Source organism: Martes martes (assembly GCF_963455335.1).
Source record: "Martes martes genome assembly, chromosome: 6".
In the NCBI taxonomy this organism is placed as follows: Eukaryota; Metazoa; Chordata; class Mammalia; order Carnivora; family Mustelidae; genus Martes; species Martes martes.
In genome coordinates, this window is record NC_137893.1 from 101,014,689 (window position 1) to 101,027,946 (window position 13,258).

General features: G+C 33.5%; 1 protein-coding gene across 1 annotated transcript in view; it reads right to left on the reverse strand.

Annotated features, from left to right (window-relative positions):
- COL21A1 (collagen type XXI alpha 1 chain) overlaps positions 1-13,258 on the reverse strand; it is a 181,987-nt gene that overhangs the window by 40,103 nt on the left and 128,626 nt on the right. The window contains exon 16 of the mRNA XM_080805923.1: positions 353-406. Within this exon, the coding sequence (XP_080662049.1) occupies positions 353-406 (54 nt within the window). The remainder of the gene's footprint in view (positions 1-352; positions 407-13,258) is intronic.

Below are 13,258 nucleotides of genomic sequence, written 5' to 3' on the forward strand. Positions count from 1 at the left end.
AACACATGACCCCAGGGAGCATATTACAGAACGAGCCAGTAGCAAAGTGACGCTGGCTGAAGGCTCAGCAACAGACTAGGCTGTTTGTATTCGCCATTTGTTTGTGCAGGCACAAGTACTCATGATTGTAATTCATACTGCATGTGAATTTTCTGCTAGTGACATTCTCCCTGTTTTGTAAAAAAGGATTAAATATTTCAATATCTTACAATGTTCCGCAAAGAGCTGCTGTAGCATGTGAGTCTGGAAGTCACTGAATAACAACAGGGTACCTGACAGGTGTATTTAAATAGAAGATTTTAGGAGAGGACAAGAACTTCAGTAGTTAGAGCTGAATTCAGAAGGTACTCACAGGCTCTCCCCGTGATCCATCCTGCCCTGGAGCACCTGGAGGTCCTGCTTCTCCCTTTTGATGATAAAAAAAACAATAAAATAGAAAATTACATTTTCAGACATGTTTATAAAATAGTGATATATAACACTGAGTATTAAAGTACCTTAGATACAAACACAAACATTACTTCTAGATTATTATTATTAATAATGTTATATGGCCACAGAGAGTAACTATACTTATGAGTACAGCATAACATATAGAATTGTTGAATCACTATGTTGTATGCCTGAGATTGTCTACAGCACTTTAACAAAAAAAGTAACACTGTATGTCAACCATACTTCAATAAAAAGTAAATATTCAAAATTTTGTTTGCTATTTTATCATTTACTTAATATCTAAGAAAAATTCTATTAAGTGTACAGGATTTTTTAGGTATAATTATAGATTCTATTAACAAGTTAGGTAAAAGGCCTAAATAAAAGGAGATATATATCCTATTTATGGGCAGAAAAACTCATTCATAGTCATGAAGCTATAAAGTCTTCATAGCATAAAGATGTTAGATGTCTCCAAATTAATCAAAATTTAATGCAATTTCAAAAGAAATCACAAGAAAATATTTGTTGTAATGTGGCAAAATTATTATAGGATTTAAGTAGAAGAACAAATTACCAAATGGCCAAGACAATTTAGGAAAAGACCAAAAGGGTGAAATGAATTTGTTCCTGAACATACATCCAGTTATGGGAGTTAAGAGCATATACCACCAACCCAGGGAGAGATAAAAGATCACTGGAACAGAAAAGGGAGTCCCAAACTGCCTTCAATAAGTTCAGTATCTGGAAAGGAACCAAAACTGCAACAAATGGTATTTGGACTATTAAATATTATTTAAAATATTAAAACTGAATAATCACACATGCACACACACAGGAAATAATACCAAGGTATGAAAAGTAGAATTTTAAATACTTTTGAAGGAAACAGAAGAAATTATATTTTTAAGTTGGGGGCAGAGAAGAATTTTTAAAGTAAAATGTAATAAAACAAACCGTAATAAATTTTGATTATCTGACTGCACTAAAAACATAATGGCCTATCAAAAGATATTTCAAAAGTCTAAAGACAGACTACAGAGTAGAATAATAAACTTGCATGTAAAAACAAAGGGTTAGCAAATTAGTGCCTAGAATGTGAAAGCCTTCTAACACTCAATAAGAGAAATAAAAAAAATAAAAACAGATTATATAAAATACATATGAAATTTAAAAATTCCCTCTGTATTACTGATTTTAACCCTTCCTGACATCAAATAACTTATTATGAAATTCATGAAGTGACTATATAAATATCCAATCTATTATGGCAGCAGATAATTGAGTTAATTTATAAAATAACTCTGATACTGTATACTCATGAGAGTAGGACATTACATTTATTGCCAAGGTAAATGTGACCAAGGTTTATATCAATCCTTTCATATTTATTTTTATTTAACTTTTTACTTTAAAGTTGATCATTCTGTTGGAATAGAGCCACTGGATTGGATCATTCTTCTGGATCTATTTGAACTGATCATTCTAATTTGACCTTGCCTCCCAACAGTTACGTTTTAAAACCAAAATAAAGCTTTCATTAAAAGTGGAGTTACGGGGCACCTGGGTGGCTCAGTGGATTAAGCCACTGCCTTCAGCTCAGGTCATGATCTCAGGGTCCTGGGATCGAGCCCCGCATCGGGCTCTCTGTTCAGCAGGGAGCCTGCTTCCCCCTCTATCTCTGCCTGACTCTCTGCCTATTTGTGGTCTCTCTCTGTCAAATAAATAAATAAAATCTTAAAAAAAAAAGTGGAGTTACTTATAAGTTATTACTTGAAATTATTTGAATCTTTAACTTAGTATCCACCTAGTTAAAATTAACACCTAAAATGTTTATTTTTAGATGACTATAATAACTAGCATAGTTTTTAGTTACATGCCTTTAAAATCCTATGCTCAAATGATTTAAGCATCTTTTTTGTATCCACCCTTTCGCATCCTCAAAACTTTTCCCAAACTGCCAGTGTATATAATAGTATCTGAAACTACTTTACAATAAATATTAGTGGAATTTATTCCTAAAATGTGTAATATTCACAGGTCAGTACAGCTGTTAAACTACCAGAGACAGTGTCATAAAGGTCCGGGGTGGGGAGAAGGCTCTTAAAATACACACACAGACACACCCTCAAACATTTAGGCTTTTTGAAGCCTTCTAGTCATCAGGAGCCATGACTTTGTTCTCTATTCAGCAAAGCGTTGCATCATAACCACGTTCTCTGCAATGATGCCACACTTTGTTTCATACCAGAGAAAACACTTCATTCTACGTGAGAGCAAGAAAGCAAAGCAAAAAACATTTTCCTTGTAAATACTTCAAATGCCTGGGTTGAAATCGGTCTAAGGGTGAAAGAGTCTCAGAATACACGTACTGATGCACATGCCAACGTTGTTTTCCACAGTTTCATATTCCAATGAATTTCCCAAAATTGTAGAAAAGGAATCACAGAAGGAAGAAACAATAAAACCTGGCTAACATAATCAACACTTGGGAAAAAAAAATTCAACCATATCACATTATGGAAACACAGATTGTCCCACTTTTATGAATTCTTGCATTTCAGAAGGACAGTGAAATACCAACTCAAGCCAAATAGTTCATCTGGTCCAATTTTATTTACAAACACTTGCTGACAAGTTGACAGTGGACAACAGAGGGAGCAAAGCACAATGTTTTCCTGTAAATTAACCAAATTGGGAGGTGCTGCTGGCCCAACAGTTCTACAGAAAAGCTTATGAAAACACCAAAAAGAAACAAAGATATGTGTAGGATTCACTAAGTCTAAAAGCTCTAGGTCAAAACATCTGAAAAATTAAAGGGATGTGTCAGGACCTAACACAACAGGGAAATACTGCAATGACTATACCTAAACTTAACATTCATATTAATAGTCAGGAGGATTCACCCAAGCCATTGGTGCTCATGGATGGTCCCCACATCAGCCAGCTCAGCTTTAGTTCATGTGGGAACTTCAAAGGGCAAAATTTCAGGCCCTCCTGCAGACCTAATGAATCAGACTCTCCGGATGGTGGAGCCCAGCATTTGGTTTTAACACCTGTCCAGCTGATTCTGACGATCTGAGGACCATGGCGTATCTGTAAGTCCTTAGGCCACTGACCTTCCCATACTTCCGGGTAATCTCATATGTGACTTGCAAGCAAATCTGCAGTTTAGCTCTTCTGTATATAAAGGGAGGAGGGCAATCATCAAATAGTAGAAACAATAAATCTGGGATTACATAAAAATTTCTCCATTTACTTCTCTGATGACCCAATCTTATTTTTTTCTAATTAGCAGGATGTTTTCTAAAACGTAACTAATCATCATCAAGGATTATCAATAACAAAGTCCCCAAATTATTTGAGGATTTATTTTTATTCCTACTTCATGGACATGATGATACATAATCATATGAACAAAATGTCATCTAGTCTTAATCATCTACAGCAGTGGTTCTTACACTAGCTGCATCAGAATCTTTGGGAGAATTTGTTAGACTGCAAATTGTGGATTCCACTCCAGAGTTTCTGATCCAACAGGTATGGGGGAGATGCCAGGAATTAGCATTTCCAATGGGTTCCTGAAAAGTGCTGATACAGTAGCCTTTGGGACCACTGCTCCAGCCCAGATCTCCAGATGCTTACACATCCTTTCTGCTCTTACCAACACCTCTCTACAATGACACTGTATATTTAGTTTCACACTTGGCACCGAGTTTTAGGATGGCCAAGCTATTCAACAGGTATCTTGTTTATACAGGTGTTGTTTTCCTGACACGCACATTCTTTAAAGGCAAGAAATACCTTTTTTGTTTTGTTTTTTTTCATTACCTAGAATACTTACAGCAGTGCTGAGCAGAATGTAAAACTATATGTAAGGCTATATGTCCCCTTCTTCGTAAACACTAAAGCATATCAAGGAAGGAGGAATGGGTTGTTTATTATTAAATGTTTGATTTCAAGGGGATAAAGGAAATGGGAAAAACACTGACAGATAAGGCTACAGCATTTGCTGTTGTAAAATTATGCACACTGGTTATGAAAAGATGATGGTAAATCATCTCTACCTTGAAGTTTCCTCTTGATAGCCTGAATAATGTTTCACAGGGAAATGAAGGATGGTTTCTTTTGGGTCATTTTCCATAAAATAATTAAATGCAATACACAACCTGTGAAATTCAGTATTATGATCAGAACCTAATCTGATCATTTGATTGCTTTCATGGTCTGGAGAACCTGGTGCATATATATTTGTTTGGCTGGTAGATAAAGGCACACAGCATGCCCCTGGCTCTAATTTATCATTTTGCTATCCTATTATTAATTTTTTTGATATAAAAGAATTGAAAAAATGGTATGCTAAACATTATTTCTAAATCCAGTTTCTACAGCTAATGTCAAAGATGATTTATTCCACAAAAAGCAGCTATTTTTAAAAAGGAAATTTAACTAAAAACAGACATGTAAAACTTGCATTGCATGTGTATTTCCTTTCATGCTATGGTCTCTGGTACTTACCCACAAGAAATTAAAGAACGGAGAGTAATTTAGTTTGTGGCCATAGCAACCCTCAAAGTCAGGTGGGTGACCATTAAAATATAATTTAATTTTGAGGAGGTTCTTTATTTTATTGTTAAATACTTTATATTGACTTTGATCTTACTACATGGCTTATTCTTAGTTTGTAAATAAACCTCTAGCATGCCAAAGGATATACTGAAGATCTAAGATGTAGGGAAGCTTGCTTACCAAATAAACAGACAAGAAGTTTGGGAGGAATCATGCAGAGGGGAATCACACAAAGTAGGCCTGGAATTCTAGCTCTGCCAAGTAACTGAATGCACTTCTGGATAAATTAATTCATTTGTCTTAATCTGACCTTCCTGTTTAAGTGACATTAATACTCCCAATGTCATGGCTTTTTTTTTAACAAAATAAATTAAGAGGCTTCATGAAAGTGCCTTGCACATCTCTAGGCACAGAAGGGAAGATTCATAAAATTAGCTCTCCACTGCCACCAAAAAGTTGGGGTCTTAACAATCTTTTGTCTTATGATTTGTTTTAGGCTGCATTCTTTCAAATAATACAACATTTTTATATTTCTACTGCTATGGTTTAGCATTGTTATTTAGAAAAAGATGAGTAAAAAAAACACAGTTAATATTTTAATATTTTAAAATGTCATACAAACAGTAGGGTCAATAGTTTCATCATCATTTTCTATAATTGAGAAAGATCATTTGGGTGTAACCTGATTTTTCAACAATTTGGTGAAAGAAATTTTCATTGGTTATTAAATTATGTCTATGTGATCTTGGACAAGTTATTAATTTTCTCCATTCCTTAGTTTCTTCATCTGTAAAAGGATAATTTTTTTTTATTTATAGTTCAGTGATTTATGAGATTTAATGTGAGAATGCATATAAAGTGCTGGGAAAAGAGCCAGGCCTATAGTAAGTATCCAATAAATTATGTCTCTTGCTATCATGTGTCCTGTCCTGTGTTCACTTCTCTTCATACCCAGTTTAAACACCGTTTTACAGTATTTTAACTGCTAACTGGAATTCTTATCCCTTTACCTCACTGTTATCTGCCACACTTGCCTAGGCAAACCTCAATATTCAGTAAATCAAACTGAAAGCTTCCTCAGACCCACACTTAGGATTTGAAGTATAGCAACAGGAGGGGGAATACAGTACTACAGTCACACAGACTGTAACTTTCAGCTTCAGTGAGACATCAACGCATCTTTTCTATTTCCTTAATCTCCTCTGGGCCACATTTTCCACACAGCTAAATAAGAGGTTCTCCAATCAACAAAAACTACCTCTTTCCTGTCTCTTTCCTGTCTTTCAACTGGTGACAACTTCACTTCTTTAGAGAAAACAGAAGTCAGCCATCTTGTCACCAAACCAACACACTAACCTGAATTTTCATCCACCCACTTTTTTTTTTTTTTTTTAACCTTTCTCTCTGTCTTCGAAGATTTTATTTATTTGGCAGAGAGAGAGAGAACATGTGCATGAGAGCACAAGCAAGGGGAGTGGCAGGCAGAAGGAGAAGGAGGCTCTGCACCATGCAGGACTGGGATCCTGATCTAAGCCCCAGGCAGACGCTTAAGGGACTGAGCCACCCAGGTGCCCCCCAACCTTTGCTTTTAACAGTGAAACAGGTATCCATCCTACAACGTAAGATAATCCCTTCCAGTTCTGTTCACTCTCCCATTCCTTCCCCTCTCTAAATGAGACAGAGCTCCTTATCAGGATTTAACTACTTGCAGGACATCTACTCTTAAATGTGCCACAGAAATCTTACATGCACACACAGTACTTCTCATTTCTCCACCTCTGAACAGAAGACATACTTAACCCACCCCAACAAATAATTCCATTAAATAAACATCAAACTTCACTATACATAAAAAGGAAATGCTCAAGAAATTAGAAGCCTAGTAAGTCACTCCAACTTTTATACTCCTATTAGTAGAGGTCTAAATACATATAAAACATTTCAAATTGAGAAAATTTGCAGACAATATCCAAACAAAACTACTAAATGAAAAACATAAAATGAGAATCCAAACATTTCAGTAAATTTCCCTCACACAAAAATAAACATGAAGCAGGAAAAAAAAAAAAACTGCAACAAAATGTCATAACCTGGATTAATATTATACAAGCATTTTTAGATGTACACAAGGAAGATATAAAAATAAGAATTCAGGAAATAAATTGAAAATACAAAATAATCTCAGATATTACAATTAAATTACTAGAAACTAAGGGAGAAAATATTTAACTTTAAATTTTTAAAGCCACTGAGAAAAAAAAAAACTAAACATAGCCAGTAAAAATGACATTTTTTAAAAAGATAAAAAGAATCAGAAAAGTGGTACAAGATAGTCAAAGAAGTTGCAACATATCTAAAATTAGAGTCCTCAGACATAAATTAAAACAATGTAACAGAATTTTTTTTATTTATTATATTATTTATTTTTTTAATTTTTTTTTCAGTGTTCCAGCATTCATTGTTTATGCACCACACCCAGTGCTCCTATTTATAACTATATTCCAAGGGGCGCCTGAGTGGCTCAGTCAGTTAAGCAGCCAGCTCTTGGTTTCAGCTCAGTGATCTCAGGGTTATGAGATCGAGTCCAGTATCAGGCATCGTGCTCCGCATGGAAATTCTCTCTCCCTCTCCTTCTGCCCCTTCCACTCCTGTTTTCTCTCTCTCTAAAATAAATCAATAAAAAATTTTAAAATATATGTATATGTAAAAAACTATAATCCAAGATAATACTCCAGAATTACAAGAAGTCTTGAATCTACTTATTCAAAGGATTCTGGGATAAGTGGAATTCTTAAATATGAGACATAAATTATGCTCTTAGACTTCCCACAGAAAGGTTTTGTTTTGTTCTGTTTTAACCCTCCAGGCTTCCATACAAAAAGACAAAGCCACTTACAAAGGAAAGACAATCAGGTTAACATCAGCAGCACATATGAGAGCACTACAGCAACATCTCAAAGAAATTCAAAGAAAAACAGCCACAAGACAAGAAGTCTTAATGCTATAATGACAGCAACAAGAGAGTGACAGCCAAATTGTCATTCAAGTAGCAAAAACAAAGAAAGCATGCTAAAACACAAAGAATTCAGAGAATACTGTATTCACAAGCACTTCCTAAGCAATACACAATAGAAGAAGTTTCATAAACCAAAATGATGGCTAGGAATTATTGGTAAAGGGGCTGGTGAGGAACACCAAATACATTTAATTGCAAATTTGAAACAAAGGTGGAGAAAGAGTAGAAAATAGTTTATAAATATTACATAATCTGACAAAGTAGAAGTAAAAGCATAAACAAACAAGAAGAAAAGGAGGAAGGAAAGGGAAAAATAGAATAAATTCATTAACTGCCACAGAAATGATAAAGTATCATTTGAAGTTGGCAATGCAAAGCATATGCCTAAGGGAGGCAAAGGGTTGCTAAAGGAATTCTAAACTGTGTTTGTATAGACTATTAGAGGTATTTGTATAAAGACCCTTAGTAGTTAAGGGTATTGTGTATTTGGAAGTTGCTGAGAGACCAGAGATCCTGAGTTCTCATAACAAGAAAAAAACTTTGGACCTATATAAGATGATGGATGTTAACTAGAGTTTTTTGTGGTAATCATTTCACAATAAAAGTAGGTCAAATCATTACAATGTACGACTTGAATTTATACAGTGCTGTATGTCAATTATCTCAATAAAACTGGAAGGAAAAAGAGCACTGAAGAAACATAAACTTTCCTAAGTCCTAAAGAAAGTAAAAGCAGAAAGAAATTAAAAACTGACCACATTGGGAAAAAAAAAAAAAGCATAGTAAATAGAACATAATGCACATAGCAATATAACAAAATTATAACATAAGCATTATGATAAATGTAAGACCAAACCTACTAGTGAATAAAAACAGACTCAATCTCTTAAGAGGAAAAAAATTCAGATTGCTTTTAAAAGCAAAGACCAACTCTACGCCTCAGATAAAAGAAACAACTAAAAATTATTGAAAAAGCAAACAACAGAAGAATGTGCAAAGGTTTAGCAAGCAAATAAGAATAATCAAAATGAAGAAATGCAATTCTTCTAAATAAGGCAAAGCAAACTTCCAGCTAAAAATTATTAGGGAAGACAAAAAAGTGATAGTTGATAATGTCAAAAGCCACAATTCAAAATGAAGATGTAACAGTTATGAATATCCATGCAACAAATTAAAACCACATTCATGAAACAGAGGATAGAAGAAGCATAGATGAAAATGACTAGAGTACACAAGATAGGTAAAACAAAACAAAAATTAAGTATATAGAATATTTAAAGAAGATATTCAATAAGAAAATTTTACAAATGTATATTGAGTTTCACATTCTCAAAATAAAAATTTACCTTCTTATATGACAGAAAACATTTCTAACAGTTGAACATATAATAAGTATAAGAAAAAATTTCAACAAATCCCATTAAGAAATGAAACAAGATGGGATCGGGTGGGAGACAAACCATAAGAGACTCTTAATTTCAGGAAACAAATGGAGAGTTGCCAGGTGGGGTGAGGAGGAGGGATAGGGTGGCTGGGTAATGGACATTGGGGAAGATATGTGCTATGGTGAGTGTTGTGAAATGTGTAACCCTGATGATTCAGAGACCTGTACCCTTGGGGCAAATAATACATTATATGTTAATTAAAATTAAAAATAAATAAATTATAAATTATACAAATAATATTTTCTGATACAGTATAATAAAGCCAGAAATTGACAACAGAATCAAAACAAAAGGATTTTCAACCTAAATTTTTTTAAACTTTCAAACAATTTCTAGGAAAAAGAAATATAATAAAAAATTACAGAATTTCTAAAAAGTAATAGTTTGAAAACATTGTACATTAAAATCAAGGTGATACAATTGAAGCAATAATTTAAAAAATATATAATTTAAATACTAAAAGCAAAAAATAGTAATGCAATGAAAATAAATGAATTCACTTACCAATTGTAAAATCTAGAAAAATGTGAGAAAAAAGGAAGGAAATAGTACAGACAAAAATAAAAACAAAACAAAACCGAGAAATGGAAAAAAAAAATGAAGTTAATAATTAACTTACAATATTGGATCTTTGGGAAAAAAGAAAAGAAAAAAAGAAGATAATAGAGAAGCCAAAACCTCATTTATAATCAAGCAAGGAAAAAAAAAAAGTAGAAAGCAAAAGCATAAATAGTCTAAGAAATAACAAAGGGAGAATTAATCACTGAAACCAAGAAAACTTTTTAAAAAACATAAAAGGAGGGGCACCTGAGTGGCTCAGCTCTGCCATCCGCTCAGGTCATGATCCCAGGGTCCTGGGATGGGGCCCTGCATCAGGCTCCCTGCTCAGTGGGGAGCCTGCTTCTCCCTTTCCCTCAGCAGCTCCCCCTGCTTGTGCTTTCTCTCACTCTCCCACTCTCTATCAAATAAATAAATAAAGTCTTAAAAAAAATGAAAGGAATTTGCACAATTCCATACAAGTCATTTGAAAAATCTAGATGGAATGACTAATTTCCTAAGAGAATGAAGTATACTATTATTGACCCCATGAGAGATAGACTGCTTCAGGCAACCAATTTCCATGTAAGAAATAAAAGTTATCAAGAAGCTTTTCAACACAAAGAACATCGGGCCCAGATGATAATGGAGAAGAGAAGGAAAAACCCCATGGTGCATGAATTCAATTGTAACCACCAATAATAAATGATTATTATATAATATATAAAATCAAAAATGAAAAACATTAAAAATCGTACATTAAAAAGACAAGAATACAGCTTAAAAATAGGCAAGAGATCAATGTAATAGAATAGAAAGCCCAGAAATAAACCCACATGTATATGGACAATTAATCTTTGACAAAGCAATAAAGAATAGCCAATGGGAAAAAGACAATCTTTTCAACAAAGGTGTTGGGAAAACTGGACATGGGAAAGAAGGAAACTGGACTGCTGGCATACACCAAACACAAAGATAAATTCAAAATGGATTAAGGACTTAACTGTGAGACCTGAAACTATAAAAATCCTAGAAGAGCACAGGCAATAATTTCTCTCACATTAGCCATGACAACTTTTTCCTAGATATGTTTCCTGAAGCAAAGGAAACAAAAGCAAAAATAAATGATTGGGACCACATCAAAGTAAAAAGCTTCTGCACAGCAAAGGAAACAATCAACAAAACTAAAAGATAACCTTCTGAATGGGAGAATGTATTTGCAAATGACATCTCTGATAAAGGGTTAGTATCCAAAATAAATAAAGAATTTATACAACTCAACAATCAAAGAACAAATAATCCAACTTAAAAAATGGGCAGAAGACATGAACAGACATTTTCCAAAGAAGACATACAGATAGCCAACATACCCATGAAAAGATGCTCATCATCATTTATCATCAGGGAATGCAAATCAAAACTACAATTAAATATCTCCTCACACTTGTCAGAGTGGCTAAAATATAAAACACAAGAAACAAATGTTGGAGAGGTTGTGCATAAAAAGGAATACTTCTGCACTTTTGGTGGGAGTGCAAACGGGGACGGCCACTGTGGAAAACAGTATGGAGGTTCCTCAATAAGTTAGAAATGGAACTACTATATGATCCATAATTGCACTACTAGGTATTTACCCCAAGAATACAAAAACACTAATTCAAAGGGATACATGCACCCCTCTGTTTATCGCAACACTATTTACAATAGCTAAATTACGAAAGCAGCCCAAGTGCCCACCAATAGATGAATGGATAAAGATGTGGCATATATATACAATTGGCCAAAAAATGAAATCTTGCCATTTGCAACAACATGGATGGAGCCAGAGAGTATAATGCTAAGTGAAATCGTCAGAAAAAGACAAATACCACATGATTTCATTCATATGTGGAATTTAAGAAACAAAACAAAAACAAAAACAAAAGAAAAGGGAGAGACAAACCAAGAAACAGACTCTTAACAATAGAGAACAAACTGATGGTTACCAGAGGAGAGGTGCATGGGGGGGATGGGTGAGCTAAGTAAAGAGGATTATTCCTCTATTATTATGTACACTATTCACAGTGAGCTCTGAGTAATGAATAGAATTGTTGAATCACTATACTGTATACCTAAAATTAATATAACACTGTATGTTAACTACACTGGAAATTAAAATTTAATTAAATTAAATTTAATTAAAATTTAAAACAATAAAATAAATTAATAAATAATTTTAAAAGGACAAGAAAAATGCAATGTTATAAATTAAATAAATAAATAAATAAATAAAATATACCAACAAACTGAAAATAAAATGAAATGAATAAATCCCTTGCAAATGCACAAATTACCAAAATGTACTCAAGAAGAAAGAGAAACACTAAAGAGCCCAAAATTTAGTAAAAGAATTTAAATAGTAATTAGAATTTTCCTTACACTTACAAAACTCAAGTCCAGATGGTTTCACTGGTAAATTCTACCAAACAAGGAAAAAATGATACCAAGTCTACACAAACTCTTTTAGAAAAGAAAAGCTAGTATTACCTTGATAAAAAAGCCACACACATACACAAAAAATCACAAGAGAACTATTGGACCATTATCTCTTATGAACACAGACACAAAAGTCCTTAATAAAATACTTTCAAATTGAATCTAGCAGTATACAAAAAGAATATATAAATGGCTAACTGGCATTTATCCGAATAAAGCATGATTAGTGTAATCATGATTAGTGTACAAAAAGTCAATGTTATACAACATATTAATTAAACAAAAGGAGGAAAAACAATATAAATCAAAAAATGCTGATATTTTTTATAGAATTCAACACCTAATCATAATTAAAGAGAAAAACTCTCAAGAGACTTTAAATAAAAGGAATTTCCTCAACCTAATGAAGGAGTTTCAACTAACAGTTACTGGTAAAAGACTACCTATGGTTAGAAGACAAGGCAAGAAATGTCTCTACTTCTATTTGAGATTATACTGGAGGGCCTGTACAGTGCAATAAAATTATTACAATAATTTTAAGTCATATCAATTAGTATAGAAGAAGAAAACAGACTTTATCTCTAAATAATATGATGATCTATGCAGAAAAATCTAGGGGAATTTACAAAGAAAGTTGCAGGAATCAATAAGTGAGTTCTAGCAATATTGCAGGATATATGATAAACCAAACTAGTTTGTGTTTTTTTTTAAGTTGTTTTTTTCAATTTATTTGACAGAAGAGAGTGAGATCACAAGTGGCAGAGAGGCAGGCAGAGAGAGA